The 20,223-nt window shown below is 35.2% G+C and overlaps 1 protein-coding gene across 11 annotated transcripts in view; it reads left to right on the top strand.

Annotated features, from left to right (window-relative positions):
• The window catches only part of RELCH (RAB11 binding and LisH domain, coiled-coil and HEAT repeat containing), a 120,614-nt gene that overhangs the window by 57,739 nt on the left and 42,652 nt on the right, over nucleotides 1-20,223 (top strand). For all 11 annotated transcript variants that reach the window (XM_050768084.1, XM_050768083.1, XM_050768082.1 and 8 more), the window contains 8 exons: nucleotides 554-666; nucleotides 7,439-7,529; nucleotides 10,161-10,232; nucleotides 12,741-12,881; nucleotides 13,291-13,455; nucleotides 16,342-16,489; nucleotides 18,819-18,975; nucleotides 19,560-19,683. In XM_050768084.1, coding sequence (XP_050624041.1) covers nucleotides 554-666; nucleotides 7,439-7,529; nucleotides 10,161-10,232; nucleotides 12,741-12,881; nucleotides 13,291-13,455; nucleotides 16,342-16,489; nucleotides 18,819-18,975; nucleotides 19,560-19,683 — 1,011 coding nt within the window. The remainder of the gene's footprint in view (nucleotides 1-553; nucleotides 667-7,438; nucleotides 7,530-10,160; nucleotides 10,233-12,740; nucleotides 12,882-13,290; nucleotides 13,456-16,341; nucleotides 16,490-18,818; nucleotides 18,976-19,559; nucleotides 19,684-20,223) is intronic.

Below are 20,223 nucleotides of genomic sequence, written 5' to 3'. Positions count from 1 at the left end.
GATAACTTTGTAATGGTACTGAGATGATTCAATATCTATGAAAGTGGTCTTTTTAATTAGGCACTGAGTCAAGTGCTAAGGGTACAAAATTATTAGATCTAATCATAAGGACATCATATTGTCCTTATAGAAGTGGGAAGAGTGGTCTTTATTTTTTATTATCTTTTTAAGTTTTAAATTATAGTGGACTTCTGCAACTTTTGTTTAAAAACACTTTCAGAATTAAAATTACAGTGTCAGTATGTCACATAATGGAATGTTATTTAGTGTAAAAGCTAGTGGGCCCTTGGGAAGTGCTAGATTAAAAACCAAGGCTAGTTGAATCTTAAGCAATTTTTGTTAAGTTGTTATTTACATTTCCTCCACAACCAACACATAAACGTTTTAGTGTAAACATCTCTTGAATTACCAACCTTACAAAATTAAAATTTACTCTTTTGTATATTGACGTTTATTTCACTTTAAATGTCCATTTAAGAATATTCTGGAGAAAAAAAAAGAATATTCTGCAATGTGTTTTTATTTGAAATTTTCCACCCTCATATTTCTTTAGGAGTTGATCCCCCTCATATTGTGTACAGCATGTCTACATCCTGAACCTAAAGAGCGAGATCAGCTTCTCCACATACTTTTCAATTTGATCAAGAGGCCAGATGATGAGCAAAGGTGGGTATGATTACATATTTGAAAAAGAATTACAATATGACTTACTGATTTCACTAATTAGGCATCAAGATTAGCATTTTAATGTAAAATGCTTTCTTTCCTTCCAGTATCTATTTTAGCAGCGCTGGAGCATTCCACCATCATGGATTCACTCCTTCATGGTTTCAAAACCTGTGAAAATGCTTTTCAGACTATAATGTCATCATCAGGTTCCCTTTCCTCCTCACCTTCTCTTTTTAAAGAGACCTGGAATTTACTGCAACAAAGAAATAGATAATAGGGAAATCACTCTTAAGAAATTTAGCACATGCATAATAAATAAAACCTAAAACAAAAATAGCTTTCTAAAATATGTATAAATCCTACTAAGATCAGACTACTATAGATCACCTGCTATAATTACTGACAAGTCTCATTGTTTAAATCTTTGAAAAGGAATTCTATACCTTCTCAAAATGTTAAGTTTCAGCCAGGCGCCGTGGCTCATGCCTGTAATCCCAGCACTTTGGGAGGCCAAGGCAGGCGGATCACCTGAGGTCAGGAATTCATGACCAGCCTGGCCTACATGGTGAAACTTCATCTCTTCTGAAAATACAAAAAAATTAGCTGGGCATGGTGGTGGGTGCCTGTAATCCCAGCTACTCAGGAGGCTGAGGCAGGAGAATCGCTTGAACCCAAGAGGTAGAGGTTGCAAATGAGCCAAGAATGCACCATTGCACTCCAGCCTGGGAGACAAGAGTGAACCTCTGTCTCAAAAAAAAAAAAAAAGTTAAGTTTCTCAAGGTGACTAGACAGATATAGGTACTGAAGGCCATTATCTAAATTATCTTGTATTTTTGAAGGACTAATTCAATTTCTTGCAAAAATGTAAATGTTCTCTGAAAATTGCAAGATAGTTACTTTTGTCTGAAAAAATAATCTGCCATTAATACACTTTTCTGCTTTCTAGTAGAGAAGCATCTACTACTAATTGATTAGATTATGCCCCAACCCTCTAGTGGAAGGGGGAGGGAGTGAACGTATTCTAGCCAAATCATATGTTGGCTAGAAAACAACTCTTCTCCTCTGTTCTCCAAGCGCAACAAGTTCCAGGTAGGTAGCATAGCAGAAAATTGTACATACCTGATGACCTCCTCAGGCATTCTAATGTTCTCAAATAGAAACCTAACTAACCTTCAGTAAAGCAGATTTTTTAGAAAAGCCCAACTTCATCTGTCTACATATGTTCTCAGTGATATTTTTTATGAATCCTGAGACCTATAAAAGCTCAAAATGCAGATTTTGCATGAAACCATTTATCTTAAAACATTGAGGTGCAGTTTTTATACACAAAACTTTCTATCTTCTTAAGAATTCTGTTCGTATGGCTTATTGCCTAATAATGAGTTTTGATATTCATGTAATCTCAATAAGTGTCTCGTCTTAGAAATATGTGTATATATATTCTATTTTGTTAGATTCTGAGCTACTTCTTAATGTTTACCTTACAATGAGATTCTCCCAACTGAAAGCAAGTGGAATTTATTTTTTTTCAATCTTGGTTGTTGAGAGAGAGAAGTTCTAGTTTAAGGTAGTGATAGGTTGACATTTCTTCTTATTTCCTTCCCAAATTGGAATTTGCTATAAAGACATTTAAAAAGTAAAAAAAACTAACATTTGTGAAAAACAAGTTAACAGTCAGCCATTTGAAGGGCCTGAGAAAATTTTCTGTTACTCTAATTTCATTTAATGAAGCTGGATGAGGAAGACCCTTGTAGTTTTCACTTTGAGAAAAGTATGTTTCAGTTGGCTTACAAGTAAGTAGAATGCACTAAGTCAGACAGACATTATTTTTATCTAAGGCTGTCAGTTATTTCTGTCCTCATTCAGTCTGCTGTCAGTGTTTCTCTTTCTTCATCCATTCAGAGATTGTTATTCCCAGTAAATAAGAAATAGAGGGAGATGGGCAAATGGTATCTTTTATCCTTGAGTATGTGGTTTTACCACAAACAAAGCCAGATGAAGACCAGAAATAGCCCTAGAAGTACATAGTGAGAGTTAGTTTTTTTATATATGATATTTGGCTGAATTAAACTCCAGCCTACTTCAAATCCTGTATAGTATAAATTATCATCATTCTCAAGAGAACTGTGCATTGAGAAAAGGAGAAAGGCACACCTGGATTCAGCAGAACAACATTAAATTATTATCTCTTTAATATATCTGAGATGTCTCTGGGAGTGAAGCTGTTAACTGTGGCTCCTCCCTTTCTCTCAAAATGAACTGGAGCTGTATCAACTTCTCCTTATTAAAGATTAGTCTATAGAAAGCAAAATCCACATGAACCCCATAAAAATTGCACTTTACAGGGAAAACAGCAATTGCGCTAAATTCAGAATAAAGGCATGTCTTAGAAAATGATGTATTACAAGAACCAGAGAAACATTTTGAAACATTATTTAATGGCCTAAAAAACAGGCAAGAATTCCTGGCTATTATAAACAAGAGAAGGGAGCCAAAAGAAATGTAGGCTTAGAGGAAAAAGATTGTCTGGAATAAGGAGAGCTAGCAGAATGAAAAAAAAAAAATATGCAGTGTTTTCAAATTTATGTTGAAGACAAAGTAATATATTTGAGACTATTGAAAATTGAATCCATGTTTGTTATAAGTGATTTTTTTTTTCTGAGACTGGGTCTCAGTCTGTCTTCCAGGCTGGAGTGCAGAGGCACAATCATGGCTCACTGCAACCTCGTCCTTCCCAGGCTCAGGTGATTCTCCCACCTCCCAAGTAGCCAAGTAGCTGGGACCACAGGCATGCATCACCATGCCCAACTAATGGTTGTGTTTTTTGTAGAGACAGGGTTTCGCCATGTTGCCCAGGCTGGCCTTGAACTCCTGGACTCAAGTGATCTGCCTGCCTGGACTTTGCAAGGTGCTGGGATTACAAGCATGAGCCATGTGCCCAGCTGATAAATTTCAAATCTCAATAAAGCACGGTATTCACTGGCCATTTGCAGAATTGAAGGATTGTTTGCCCAAACTTTCGTGGTCTCAATAATTTCCAGAAACTCTTCAACCATAGCTCATAATGTATCCTGATGGACAAAATGTAAATGTATATGTTCCTACAATATCAGGTCTTGACTTTTCTGTAAAATGTTTTGGAAAACTGCCAGTACCTTTGTGCATGGTATGAATAGTGTTACTCAACAGATTGACAGCCTTAATAGCATTTTGGCATTAATTACTGCTTCACTCAATGTAAGTTCACAAAAATGCATGTATAAAGCTCTATATACATGCTTATAAAAATGCATGTATAAAGTTTCCTCCATAAACTTTGCTGCAACCCTTTAAACTTTTTCCTTATAAAGGCATTGTGATGAACTTAGCAACACATTTTATTCCAGTCATTTTGTTTTAAAATGAGCAAGTTTGTTAATAATCCTCAGAAAGTTGGCTCCAGTAAACTCCCTCAACAGTTAAATCCCAGTTTCTCTTTAATTATGAAAGTCTTTGAAGTTTGAAGTTATATATAAATTAATAAAGGAAACGTTACCCCAATTTTTATAATAAGCAGAGGGAATACTGGCCCCACTCCAATGTTCTGCAATATTTTCATTCTTATTATTCCAATTACTCATTGGTTTTAGTTACCTTTGGACTTTTTTTTTTTTTTGAGACGGAGTCTCACTCTGTCGCCCAGGCTGGAGTGCAGTGGCCGGATCTCAGCTCACTGCAAGCTCCGCCCCCCGGGTTCACGCCATTTTCCTGCCTCAGGCTCCCGAGTAGCTGGGACTACAGGCGCCTGCCACCTCGCCCGGCTAGTTTTTTGTATTTTTTAGTAGAGACGGGGTTTCACCGTGTTAGCCAGGATGGTCTCGATCTCCTGACCTCGTGATCCGCCTGTCTCGGCCTCCCAAAGTGCTGGGATTACAGGCTTGAGCCACCGCGCCCGGCCCTACCTTTGGACTTCTAATTCACATATTGCTTTGCCTTTATATGTCATGCTTGATTTGTCCTAAACATTCCCCTTTTTCCCACAGATGAACTAGATACATTATGACCTTTTAATGGTTATGCTTTATAGAAAAATAAAGTACTTAATATATGAATGTGTGCATCACTGGGTTATCAGTAAACCATTGCTGTGTGGCTAAAGGGATACGGCATGTTATTTTGGCTAGTCCTGAGTCTAATACCCACAAATAAAGATGCCTGAGTTGAGCATCTACTCAGAGTGATGAGGAGGGCCACAGATCAGGGTGACACATGAGAAGAAAGCAGAATAGGTTTTGATCAAGCAACGATGATAGCTATCTACCTCCAATCATAAAACATTTAAGTATTAAGTGAAGCTGTACAAGTATGGACTTGAACAAAGCATCCTGGATGGGTGGATAGATGGATTAAGCACCAGTTGGATAAAATAAAGCAGTTGAATGGTTTTCTATGTTATAATTTTTATCTTAATGAAAAAATGATTTTTGCTTATACTTTGCAAAATAATAGAATTGTGCTTTATGATTTTGTAGCTTTATGTAATTTCAGTACTTGTTTTTCTGACTGATATAATTTTGCCTCTTCTGAGAATACTGAAAAATCATAAATAAGAATGAACTATAAAAGATACCAAGCTTATATTTTAAAATACAGAGAACCCCTCAACTAGGAGAATACAAACACTTCTATAGACTTTGAAATGCTATTACTGAAACTTATATTCTGCGATTATCAAAATATACCTGACCAAGTAGAGAACCTTGCTCTTTTCAGTATCCAGCTAAGGTTAATTTATACCGGCAGCCCTAACATGCAAGTCAACTAGGAATAAGGGAAATTAAATCACTGTATTAGTACCATTCATTGCAAAGTAAAAATTTCCCAAGGACAACTTGGTGGTACTATAGGAAAATTAGTATTTTATTTTTTCCTTTAAAAATACCATTTCCTATCTTGGTAATTTAGTTAATAGTTAAATACAGTTATTATTACATTTTCATTTTTAGATTTTCAAGGCAAAAACCTGATCTTAGAGTCTATTTTCATAAACCTTGCATGTAAAGCTAACAGCTGCCACCTGGTGGCCAAAAGTACTTATTAGCTTTACTTTAGGTCAAGGTGCATCAGGGATCAACACTCAAGTCCACACTTAAATCTACTTTCACCTTACAGAATGCAAAATCTTACTTAGAATTTTATAGTTTTTTTAGTTATAAATCTATCAATTCAAATGAAGATAATGTATTAGTTATTGGTTAACTGTTGTTTTGTAACAAAGTACCTCAAAAGAAAGTGATTTAAAACATCTTTTATCTTACAGTTTCTGTGGGTCAGGAATCTGGGTCCTCTGCTTCAGGGTCTCTTACAAGGCTGTACTCAAAGGTCGGCGGGGGCTATAGTCATCTCAGGGTTTAGCTGGAGAAGGATTTGCTTTTAATCTTAATCACACAGTTGGTCATTGTCAAGAATCAGTTCCTCAAGGATTGTTAGACTGAGGGCTTCATCTCCTCACTGACTGGTGGCCAGGAACCACCTTTAATTCCTTCCCATATGACTCTTTCCAACATGGCAGCTTGGTTTATCTAAGCATGCCTGCTGAGAAGGCAGTAGAATCCAGAAAGATGGACATCACAGACTTTTGGCACCTAATCTCAAAATTGACCTCTTACCACTTTGGTCATATTCTGTTCATTAGATACAAGTCACTAGGTCCAGTGTGCACTCAAAGAGATAGGATCATTGAGAGTCATGTCAGAAACTACCTACCACAGTTATCTTAGGTGTAATACCAAAAATCTGATTCTTAAAATACCCCTTTACTGATATGATAGGTGTAGTTTTTAATTATAGAAACACTGAGAGAATAATCACTGGTTGTTTTAGTGTCTAGAAAGTGAAGTTGTGTAGAAACTGAAGGATTGGGCATATATAATCTCAGAATGTATGTGTGGGAAGGTAATTTGGAAGGTTATGAGATTCAGCCTCATACCTATACAGAAATCCCTTCACAACGTCTGTCACAGGTGGGGTTGTCCCTGCTCGAGTGGCTAATCTTAAGGAACTTAGGCTCTTGGTGGCAGCTTAGGCCATTGTTAGAAAGGTATAATTTTTCTTTTTTTCTTTTTTTTCTTGAGACGGAGTGTCACTCTGTTGCCAGACTGGAGCACAGTGATGCGATCTTGGTGCAGTGCAACCTCCACTTCCCGGGTTCAAGTGATTTCCCTGCCTCAGCCTCCCGAGTAGCTGGGACTATGGGCAGGTGCCACCATGCCCGGCTAATTTTTTTTTAATTTTTATTTTAGTAGAGATGGGGTTTCACCATGTTGGCCAGGGTGGTCTCAATCTCCTGACCTCATGATCCGCCCGCCTCAGCCTCCCAAAGTGCTGGGATTACAGGCGTGAACTACTGTGCCCGGCCGAAAGGTCTAATTTTTCAAAACCAGATTGTGCAACATGGTGAAACACCATCTCTACCAAAAATATAGAAACTATCTGGGCATGGTGGTGAGCACTTATAGTCCCAGCTACTCGAGAGGCTGAGGTGGGAGGACTGCTTGAGCCTGGGAGGTGGGGGTTGCAGTAAACCAAAATCATGCCACTGTACCCCAATCTGGGTGACAGCCAGACTCTATCTCAAAAAAAAAAAAAGTCTAATTTGATTATACAAAAATCTTGTTCTGTATGTGAATTTATAGAGATGAGACTTTTTAACCCTTAGTCCTAGTTGTGCTTTCTAATGCAAATATAAGCTGTTTTGTGTTTCGTGTTTTTTTTTTGTATTATTTTTCAGGCAAATGATACTGACAGGTTGTGTGGCATTTGCACGTCATGTTGGACCAACACGTGTAGAAGCTGAACTTTTACCACAGTGTTGGGAACAGGTAAATAACTGTACTGAGTTTTCACCTAGCTATTATAGCCTGATTTCTTAAAAAGATACATAGTTTCCTTTTTAAAGGCGTTTAAGAAATAAATTATGCTGATGTTTCTGTAGCTCAGCACAGTGATTTATTAGTACTTACGAATGCTCTGGGGTGCTCTCCTTTATTCATTCAGTCAACAAATACTTATGAAACACTAATTTCAGTGCCAGGTACTGATGTAGTCACTAGGGATACAGTGGTGAACAAAAGACAAAGACATCCTAATGGTGAAATAAGAGGAAACAAAGAAATGGTCTGCTATTTTGCAGTAATTTATAATATGAAGAAAAATAAAGCAGGATAAGGGCGAGAGAGTGATGGAGAATGCTCTCCTAGGAAGGGTGGTTAGAGAAAGAATCTCTGAGGCAATGTTTAAGAAAGAATCTGAATGAAATAAGATGGAACAAGAACAAAGGCCCTGAGGTGGGAGTATACTTGATGCGTTCAAGAAACAGCAAGAAGACGTGTGTGTGTGTGTGTGTGTGTGTGTAAATAGAAATATATCTTGTATACTTGTATATATTACACATATACAAAGTGTAAATCTTTGATGTGGGAGGTTTTTGTATTTATACTTGAACTTATTATTTTACTAACAGTGCTTTTGCTTTTATATTGAATTTAAAATTCCAGTCCTCTGTAGAACTCAGAATCATTGACTTTCTAGACTTAATGTTTAGATCATTCAGCACCTCATTTTTCCACCTTAAAAAGATGGGTTTCTTGCTTATGGAGACAAATTACATGGCTTTATTTACAATAGCACAGTCACTTATTCTTAAGAAAAATATTAGTCTCCGGAATATCACTGAAGTATATAGTCATTTATAGTCCTATTCCCAAGTTCTTTGGGCATTCATTTTTTCCACCAAAATAAAGTAGAATCCCCAGATTCAGTAGACAAAGTAAACATTACATGTAGTAATAACCACCTCTCACAATCCCTTATACCGTCTATAAATTACAGTGCATACTAATTTAGGGTGAGGTTCTAATCACTTGATGTCAAAATAACTTGGCTACAATATATCCATACAACTTTCAGTTTACAATTCTATACAGTTAATTGTGCACATTTAATTTTTTATAGTTTTTTTATTTTCTTTTGTCTTTTTCCTTTCAAGTGTACAATTTAATGATTCAGTGTTGTGCAAGCTTCACTACAATCAATTTTTAAACATTTTTGCCACCTCAAAGACAAACCCTAACTGCTTGAATTTGGTTCTCCTCTTTCGAGATTATTTTGACTATTCCAGGTCCCTTGAATTTTCTTATGAATTTTAGGATCACTTTTCAATTTTTGCAAAGAAGCCAGCTGGGATTTTCATAAACAATGCATTGAATCTATAGATTTATCTAGAGAGTATTGCCATCCTAATTTTATATATTGTCTTTCATTCTATGAATTTAGGATATCTTTCCATGCATTAGGTCTTTTAAAATTGCTTTCAACAGTGATTTGTAGTTTTCCGAGTGGTACACGTTTTGCCCTTTTGTTTTATTTATTTGTAAGTATTTCATTCTTTTGGATGCTATTGTAAATAGACTGTTTTCTTAATTTTATTTTTAGTTTGTTCATTGCTAATATATAGACATACAATTGATTTTTGCATTTACATTCAATTTTGAGACTTACTGAGCTAAAGAAAAGCAAACGAAAGTTTATGCACAGCCATACTTTGACATTCAAACCATTCTACTTTTGAGGTAACTACATCTGGATTAAATTTAATTCAAAGATATCAGTTATAAACATCTCTACTGCCACCTCTTCTGTAACCTGAGTAAACTTGGATATCGGGGATCTATCTAGCCGCCTACCTCCAATTTGTTTCCCAGTAGATTACTATATAATTTTTTTTCTTAATTTTAGGCATCCAATACATTAATGAATTATGTCACCTTTTCATATGGGAATATGAGAACAGATATACTTCTTTTCCAGTCAAAGAAAGATTTATATTCTATGAAGAAGACATATGGGAACAAAACCCAGTATGTGTCATTTTTTTTTGTTATTTTTGGTTATGGTTCAGTGTAGTCATCACAATAGCAAAACCCCACCATTTTGCATTTGCAAACAGAGGAATGGATTGAAGTCTGCTTACCTGAAAAATAAAAGCATATTTCTAGTAAGGGCTCTGGTCAAATCATTGATTAACTTACTTCCTCATCCCTTAGGTTGAAGAAAGAAGACTGGCACATATTATAGACCATATCTATAAGATCCAGAAGCTGAGTTTTCCAAATTTAAAAATATTCTACTGTTGCTAGGGAAAGGTCCTGGTTTCTCCTGATACTCTAAGGAAAGCCTAGTTTTAGGCAAGCCCGTGATCTCTAGATACCTTACCACATTTTCATCTTTGATTTTCCCTTTTTTCTTTAACAGATGACCCCTGTAACCTCATGTTTAGGTTCTCCCTCACTCCCTCATTCCTGATCCAGGTATAGTCACACAGGGATTCCCAGAAGTGGAAAAGCAAGAAGCTTTATTGCATTCTTAACAGAATTTGTGGTGAAATATAATTCTTTTTTAGAAGAAGGGAGGCTATGCTGTTATACTTGATTTATGTATTTATTTTGCTCTAGATTAATCACAAATACCCAGAAAGACGACTGCTTGTGGCAGAATCCTGTGGCGCATTGGCACCTTACCTTCCGGTAAGACTTGTCTTTTTTTTTTCTTAAAACTATTTTTCTAATAATAGGAAAACCTTTTTTTGAGTGTCTTATAGATTTTAATCCAAATATCTCCTAGACATGCTGTCTTAATAAAGAAAAGAGATGATCCAAAAAAGAAGAGATTAACATTAGTACAGTATGGCATTGCAAACACATAGGTACATTACCACTGGTTTTGAATGAGTATAAATATATTAAACTATATGAGCAGTTCTTATAGTGTGGTCTGAGGACCCTGGGGGTTTCCTTGAGATCCTTCCAAAAAGGTCCACGAGGAGAAAACTGTTTTCATAATAATAAGACACTTTTTGTCTTTTTCACTGTGTTGAAATTTGTATTGTTGGTACAAAAGCAGGGATGGGCAAAAATGCTGCTGCATTAGCACTAATCAGGGCAGTGGCACCCAAATGTCCTATTATAGTAATGATTGTATTCTTTACTGCCATGCTTTTGCAGAAAAAGCCAATTGCACCTAAAAAGGAGTTTGCTGAATCAGTAAAATTGTTAATTTTACTAAATTTTGACCCGTGAAGCATGCATCTTCTTAATATTCTGTGAGACAAAATAGAAAGTACTCATATAAAAACTCTTTGCTGCATACTGAAAAATCATAGCCATTTGCAGGAAAAGCACTTAGGCAGTTGTTTGAGTTATGAGCTCAACTAGCTGCTTTTTTTTAGGGGACACCAATTTTACTTCACAGAAACACTTACAGCCAAACTGGTTATTCAGACTTGGGTATGTGGCAGACATTTTCATGAAATTGGATGGAGTGAGAATGTCACTTCAAGGAAACCAAGTAGACAGCATTCATTGCCAGTGATAAAATTGGAGTAGCATGTATTTATACTCCTACTAACAGTACCTTGGAGTTTTTATTTTCCCATACCTTCACCAGGAGCTAGGCATGGTGAAATTTTTTAAGTGTTTTTCTAATGGAAGAAAATACCTTATTGTTGTGATAAATCATATAGATAGATTGATGCAAATGGGTTTGAGCCTCTTATTTATTATTCCAAGACAGATGAACATCCCTTGCTCTCAAAGGATAAATAGACTGTTCTACTCTACTCCTAGAATACTAAGCAGTATTAATAGTAGATACAACGTTTCCTCAGTGGATCTATACTTGCCTTCTGTGTACCCCACTGTCACTGATAGCAGTGAAATCTCTGTACAGCGGCAGTTCCTCAGTGTGTTTATGACTCAAATAGAGTAATGCCTCCTGACCGATGCTCTGGTGGGGTCCCTGTGGCATACTAAAACTAATTGCCACACTTGACCCTTGCCCAAATCAGTGTAAAACAAATGCCCACTTAAAGTTTATTTACCTCTGTCATATTGCCTTGTGCGGATACCAACCAACAAGTCCTTTTAGATAGTTTAAAGTGTTTCAGGGCAATTTTTAGCCTAAACAGTAAATAAATGGGGCTGTACCAAAAGATGTTATATATTCACCAACCTAAATGTGTTTTAAGATATGCTAAAATTGCATGTATTTTTGTTTCTAAAAAGTGAAAACCAGACTTTTTAAAAATATCTTTCAAGCCTTGCTCTATATACCAAATCATGTTGTAAATTTATGAAAATAGCCATGTCCTCCGCCTTTATTTTTATTTTATCCTAGTTATTATATGGGAAAAGCACTTAAACAAGTTTATGTTTTAAGAATTTTATAAATTGATTAAATTGCAATATTAGTACAAGTAGGATAAGAGGAGCATGAATTTGTATATTGGTAGCTCTTAATCCTAACCTCAGCCATTAAACTAAAACATTCTTTATCATAACTGGAAAATATTCTGTGTGAAATCAAGCCACAGCAGTGGGTGTGCATTATATTAAATATTAGCATAAAAAAGAGCAATGCGATTTTTAAGTACTTTTAAAGTTCACTCTCATATTTTATTATCCTGTTTGAATTTTTTTTCCCACTTCTTCAAAGAAATAGGAATGCCAGGATTTTATAATGTTTCCTCACCATATCCCAGACAAATTTTCTAATTGCCAGAGAGATTTTTATAATTCCTCCTGTTACAACTCTCAGTGCGCTTCTCTGAGTGGAACGAATAGTGACAGGAGAGTCATTGTCCATTTGTAGTAGAGTTTGTAGTAGACTTTGTTGATTTGTCAAAAGTGCCTTCTAGTGTGAACTGCAAGGATTTGAGAGATTTTTAAATATTTAGTAAAGATATAAAAAAACATGCTGAGAGATGATTAATAAATGCCAAATTCAGAGTAGATGTTATTGCCTCTAGAGCAGAAGGGATTTGGGGCAGAGTCATATTTTTGCTATATCTGTAATGTTTTATGTCTTCAAAAAACAAAGGTCTGAAGCAAAATCTCCGTACAGTAGCAGTTAGCATTTTTAATAAAAATGTTAATACCTGTTTAATCTGGATTTTGACTACACTGATGTTTGTCATATTATTTTCTATACTTCTGTGCTTAGATGTAAATAAATAGTAAAAACGTGTTTATTTTCAGAAAGAAATCCGTAGCTCCTTGGTTCTTTCAATGTTGCAACAAATGTTAATGGAAGATAAGGCAGATTTGGTAAGAGAAGCTGTTATCAAAAGCCTTGGTATCATAATGGGATACATTGATGATCCAGACAAATATCATCAGGTATGTTTTTCAGAATGACCTCCTTTTACTCAATTACAAAATTCCAAGTATTATAATATTCCAAATCTCTGATTTGGATACTTTATAATATATCATAAGGATGGCAGGTGTGATTTGAGGATGGCTGCCTGGTTTCAATTTTGCAGCTCAGAGAAAAGAATGCTACAGTTCAGTTAAAGTATCTGCCACAGCTTTCTGGCAGGAAATTGGCAGGATGTATTCTGTTTACCACTCCCTCTCTTTGGTTTGCTCATCAGTGGATACATGGCAAGGCTAGGATTATGGATGGCCTTCTTTCTTGCTTAAAAATACTTTCTTAATTTATTGAAATTTTTATTACCTTTTAATAAGTGTTTTATTTTAAGTTTATCCCTTTAAAAATCTACATTTTCCTTTTTCTCATTGGCAGGGTTTTGAATTGTTGCTGTCAGCCTTAGGTGATCCCTCAGAAAGAGTAGTTAGTGCTACACATCAAGTATTTTTACCAGCTTACGCTGCGTGGACTACAGAACTTGGAAATTTACAGTCTCATCTTATACTTACACTACTGAACAAGATTGAAAAACTTCTCAGGGTGAGTTCTTCCTTTGTTTATATAGTTTATAGAAATTTAAAAGGTCTATCCTAAGCCATCTTGGAAGAATGTTAGGGAACAGAGACAGAAAGTGCCCCTTAGCTTAACATGCTAATACATTACCAGTTAAAGATACTGTTGGACTGGGGCCAAGAAAGAGATTTGAGGAAGTTTTGCTTTGCTGAAGCTGGAGGAGGAGAAAGGGCATGATGTGCACTGGTTAGCTGAAATGCACCTTCATGGAAGTAACTCCTACGTTATTCAGAAAGCTAGCTCTTTCTTGACCCTTCTGAGTAGTTAAATATTTTATACAAAGCATTAACTCTAGTTCCAGAATGCAGAGAAAATGAGTCTCTAAAGCTTTCTTACATAGTGTCAAAATTGCTTTAACTGTGGTTGTTCCACTCCAGCAGTTCATTTCTCATTTTTAAAATGAACTTTTAATTTTTCCCACATACAAGAATTAAAGAAACGTTGATGAAACAATAGAAACTTCTTGATCCAGTTTTTGTACTAAAAGTTTCTTTTAGAGACTAGAAGAGAAACTATTATTTGTGTAGTGCATACTATGTGCCAAATCTATAAAAAGAGATAGGAAGTAGGAGAGGGGAAGTATTATAGCATGAACTGCTGCTGGGTTAGCATTTGAGCATTTCTATGTGCCAACAGTGAATAAGCTGAAAAAAATCAAGAAAGCAATCCCGTTTACAATAGCTTAAAAAAAATGCCTAGAAATATATATAACCAAAGAGATAAAGAATCTCTGCCATGAAAACTATGAAACATTGATGAAAGAAATTGAAGAGGAAATGTTAAAAAAATAAAGATATCGATATTCATTTGTTCATAGAAAAATTGTTAAAAATGTGTATACTACCCAAAGTGATCTACAGATTCATTGCAATCCCTATCAAAATACCAAGGACATTCTTCAAGATATAGAAAAAGCAATCTGAAAATTCATGTGGAACCACTATGACTAACCAAAGCAAGCCTGAGCAAAAAGAACAAATCTGGAAAAAGTACACTACCTGACTTCAAAACATACTTCAAAGCACTAATAACCAAACATCTTGGTATTGGCATAAAATAGACATATTGACCAGTGTAATAGAGTAGAGAACCCAGAAATAAATTCACACATTTACAGCCAGCTCATTTTTGACAAAGGCACCAAGAACATACATTGAGGAAAGGACAGTTTCTTCAGTAAGTCAACTGAAAATGGATTAAGGACTTAAATGTAAGACATGAAACTACTAGAAGAAAACCTTGTTTCAGGACATTGGTCTGAGCAAAGATTTTTGAAGAAAAATCTCGAAAGCATAGGCAACAAAAGCAAAAATAGACAAATGGGATATTAAAGTAAAAAGCTTCCCCACAGCGAAGGAATCATCTGAGTGAACAAACAGCCTACAGAATGGGAGAAAATATTTGCAAACTCTCCATCCAACAAGAGATTAATAACCAAAATATGCAAGGACTCAAACAACTCAACAGCAAAAAAATAAATAAATAAATAAAATAAAAAATCCAATTAAGGAATGGGCAAATGATCTGAATAAACACTTCTCAAAAGAAGACATGGCCAAAAGGTATATGAAGAAGTGTTTAACATCTCTAATCATAAGGTAAATGCAAATCTAAACCAAAATGACTGTTACCCCAGTTAAATATCTGTCACCCCAGTTAAAATGACTATTATTAAAAAGACAAAAAAAAAATGCTGGTGAGGGTGTGGAGAAAGGGGAACCTTTGTACACTGTTGGTAGGAATGTAAATTAGTATAGCCACTATGGAAAACAGTGTGGAGGTTTCTCACAAAGCTAAAAACAGAAATATCTCTGATCCACCAATCCCACCACTGGGTATATATCTGAAAGAAAGGAAGTCAGTATATTGAAAAGACACATACTTTCAAGGACTCACATGTTGAGTTTCAAGCACTCACATGTTTCTTACAGCACTATTCATAATAGTCAGGATATAGATTCAATCTAAGTGTCCATCAACAGATGAATGGATAAAGAAAATATGGTATATATACACAATGGAATATTATTCAGCCATTTTTTAAAAATGCTATCCTGTCATTTGCTGCCGCAGATAGCCTAGAGGACATTATGTTAAGTGAAATAAACCAGGCACAAAGAGACAAATATTGAATGTTCTCACTCATATGTGGGAGCTAAAACAGTTGTTCTCAAGGAGGTAAAGAGTGGAATGGACCAGAAACTGGGGGCTGGGGGAGTAATGAATAGAAAAATACAGTTAGATAGAAGAAATACATTCTAGTGTTTGATAGCACAGTAGGGTGTGCTATCAAATATATATATTTGATAATATACAATATATTATATATATAACATATACTATACAATAATAGATTATATATTTCAAAAATCACTAGAAGAGAAGATTTGGAATGTTCATAATACAAAGAAATGATAAATGTTCGAGGTGATGCATATCTCAATACCTTGATTCGATCATTACACATTGTATGCCTGTATCAAAATATCACATGGTACCCCATAATATGTACAATTATTTATGTATCAATTCTAACAAGAAAAAAGATAAAGTGATTCCTGTCCCTTACTTTAATTTCTTTACCATGTCTTATAAAATTTCAGAAAATAAGAGCTTCTCTAATGAAAAAGTAAAGTTATAAAAACTATTCCCTACAAATGGAAATGACTGATGTTTACCCTATAGTTTTCCATGTAAAAGATTCTACCACTCTATAGTGCCTTACCACTTGAGTCCAACATACAGATCCTTAAATCTTTGATTTGCCACAAAAAGGAAGAACATCATACATAAATCCAATTAGCAATGTAGCTTCAAAAGACTAAAATTAGCTTCCACCTCCTTATGTTTCAGGAAGGAGAACATGGGCTGGATGAACACAAGCTCCACATGTATCTTTCTGCCTTGCAGTCGTTGATCCCATCTCTCTTTGCATTAGTGCTACAGAATGCACCTTTCTCCAGCAAAGCCAAGCTTCATGGTGAAGTGCCACAGATAGAAGGTACTGAACTTGAATTCTGGAAGAAAAATGTAGAATATGAGCTTAGCTTCCCAAAGAATTGTTTTTTATTAAAAGTCTAAAAATCACTTTATATGACAGCATAATTATTAAAATGTATTATGTGTGTAGAATCTTGTGGTCATCAGATTATACCTATGGTAAACAATACGGCTTCATCTTTTATGAATAAGCCCTGTTGTCTTTTTTTATAATATTTATACTTTCTTTTTGCTCTTAATCTATAGCCTTTTTATAGCCTTTCTGGGGAGGCTGAAATAAGTATTTCCTTCAGTTAACAGATCTGAGTCAACAAAAGATTCATTTAATAGTTACAGTATATGAAGCTTGTCATTTCTGTTTTCTTTATATTTTCTTCCCCAACTTTTTTATCTTATTTTTAATAGGGGAAGGTAAATATAATTACTTTTTTCTACTATGTCCTTGTTAGAAAGAAATACAAGCATCTGTGGCAGAATTTGTGTTTTTCCAAAGAAGAAATGTGACTTACTTTCAGAAGTATGTAAAATTGACAGCAGAGGCCAGTATTTTCTTATCTTACTCTCCAGGTAGCTAGTAAATGACCTTTGCAAGTTGGCAGGCAATTGATAACCTTGTTGCATCTTAACGTCCAGGACAAATGGCTATAGACAAGCTATTGCTATGTGTCAGGCACCTTTGCAGCCTTTTCAAAGTTGTGAAATTATCCATGTCTCTTACTGGTTTCTAATGGACAAAGAATTACAACATTGAGAACATCAACAGACACTTAATCTTTTTCAATTTCATTTTTCATGTAAACTGTAGGCTACATGGAGTATGTATTTGGAGTATGATGCAGTGTGTCCAAAGATACACGAAGCCACATGATAAAAATAGTGTATACTATTTTAATGTCAGTTTTATTTGGAAAATTGAGAATGAAAGGTGTGGAGTTAATTTAACATTTTTAAATGATATTATTGAGGAGAATGAAAATTCAGACTTTAGATAAGACTTCATAAAGCTCTCCCAGCTGGCCACTTCAGGTTCTGCCCCTTTACTCTTACTCATTTAGGCATTTCATCTGCCTAGGGATTTTCCTGTCTTTCTGATTCCCTTTTTCTTTTTAATTTTCTGTATTCGTTTACTATGGCTGCCTTAACAAAGTACCACCAACTGAGTGGCTTAAACAACAGAAATTTATTATCTCACACTTCTGAATGTTAGAAGTCTGAGATCAAGGTGATGGCAGGGTCGGCTCCTTAGGAAAACTGCGAGGTAAAGGCTGTTCTGGGCTCTCCCCTGGCTTCTGGTGGTTTGCTGGCAATCTTTAGTGTTTCTTGGCTTTTAGATGCATCACCCCAAACTTTGCCTTTATCTTCGCGTGGCACACTCTCTGTGTGCTTGTTTCTGTGTCCAGATTTCCCCTTTTTATAAGGACATCAATCGTGTTGGTTAAGGGACTACTTCAGTATGATTTCATCTTGTCTCACTACATCTACAGCAACCCTGTTTCCAAATAAGATCGCATTCTGAGATACTGGAGATTAGGACTTAAACATAAAAATTTGGGCAGGGGGCAGTTCTACTCATAATACTTGTTATTCTCTCATTTATTTCACAAATGATTCTCCAATGTCATCTATTGCCAACCATATGCTACAGATTAGATAGAACAGTACCATCCGGAACATATTCCTTCTAATACTCATGGGATTCCTTCTAACATTTATGTGACCTTTTCTTGTGATTGTCCTTTATTTTTGGTTCTTGTTGACTTACTTTAACTTTCTGATTTTTAACAGTAGCTATAAATGTTAATGTTACTATACCTTCATTTAGGTTATAATGTATTTATTATAAACGAGGATTTATTATATCCTCATTTAGGATATATCCATATGTCTATATGTCCATTTATATATACACACACATATAATTTGGGTTGTAATTTGTTATGAATGAAGATTTGTTTTCTCATAAAAATGGTAACCCACACAAATATTTTTATCACCAATTTACTACACAACATGAACAAATATTTATGTCAGGCATTGTTTTAGACACTTAGGACACAATCATGAATAAAATAGATAACAATTTCTGCTCATAGTGCTTACATTCTGCTGTGGGAATAAAATCTTTTGAGATTTGTTGGATTTGTTCTCATATCACAAGAATTTCTTGATTTTCCTAAAAAATGACTTCATTAGTATATTTCAATTTTATACTATACAATAAGAAAGTAATTAAATATGAGGAGGAAGGACCTTATTTTCCTTTCAACAGAATATCTAAGTTCCCAAAATGCCAATTTCCATATGATTTATTTTGCTTCTGTTATGTGTAGTGACTAGGTTTCCTCGGCCTGTGTCGCCTCTTCAAGATGTGTCCACTATTATCGGAAGTCGTGAGCAATTGGCAGTGCTACTACAACTTTATGACTACCAGCTGGAACAGGAGGGTACAACAGGCTGGGAGAGTTTACTGTGGGTTGTCAATCAATTGTAAGTTACCACCTCCATATTAATTTGAATGGATGATAACTCTTATATTTAGCCTTGGCCCTGAGGACAAAATATAACAAAACTTTTAGAATGTAACTTGGCATCATTTATGGTAAACACCTTTAGGGCACAGAGGATTCACACCACTGGATATGTAATTTATCTGAGAAGAAGGTGCTGCTGTATTTTATCCAAATGATCTATCTACCATCTCATTTGTCCAATCGTGGCGATAGATTTTAAACTACATCTAGACTTCTCATTTTTCAGGCTAAAATGATGCCATCTAAAGCCAAGCTCTTGTGTGAAGCATCATATCCATAGATTTGAGTCACATTAACTATGTACTCAGAATTCTACCATTAAGGATTTCATATATTTTCTGGCAAACAGTTAAAATTTACTTTTTAAAGTGTATACAGTATAATGTAATCTTACGACCTTTTCAGAGGGTCCCAAACAATGCCATTCCTTTCAAAGAATGAAATAGAAGAGGTTATTAGATTTGCATTGTTTCAGAAATTGGCAAGGAAACAGTAATTTATATGTATCCCCTGCCTATTTTTCTTTCCTTTCACATTCAGGTTGCCACAACTTATAGAAATAGTTGGCAAAATTAATGTTACTTCAACTGCCTGTGTCCATGAATTCTCCAGATTTTTCTGGCGCCTTTGCCGGACATTTGGCAAAATTTTTACAAACACTAAGGTAAAAACTTGTATTCCATGTTTTCTTATATGAAAAAGACATAGAAATGTAATGTGTAAACACTGTAACAGAGTAAATAAAAGCATGAACCATTCTTTTATCTAATTTGCTTCTTTAATATCTTAGAATACTATGATAGTAAAAAATGTTCTAGTTGGTAATATTCTTATCTTTACTGATTTTCAGAAGATGATTTAGCCTACGCTTCGTTCATATCCAGACTTGGATATAAGCTTTACTCATTGTGGATAGCCTCAAAGATTTTCAGTATTATAGGAAGTGTCAGCTAGGGAACTCAGCCACAATCCTTTGAATGTGCTGCTGGTACTTACTGTCTATCACAGGTTCAGGAAGCAGCTGTTTGCTCAGCACACTTTGGTAAAAACCTCAAGCGATTGTGGAACCACAGCAACTTATATATAAAACTTGCTGCAAAGATACCACCTCTTAGAATAGCATGGACACTGGAGATAAATTCTACATATTTCAGTCATTACCAAAAGTATCATTTGTCACATTTGCCTATCCAGGTTATTTTGT

This window comes from Macaca thibetana, chromosome 18 (genome assembly GCF_024542745.1).
Source record: "Macaca thibetana thibetana isolate TM-01 chromosome 18, ASM2454274v1, whole genome shotgun sequence".
NCBI lineage: Eukaryota > Metazoa > Chordata > Mammalia > Primates > Cercopithecidae > Macaca > Macaca thibetana.
This window is presented reverse-complemented; position numbering and strand designations above follow the sequence as displayed.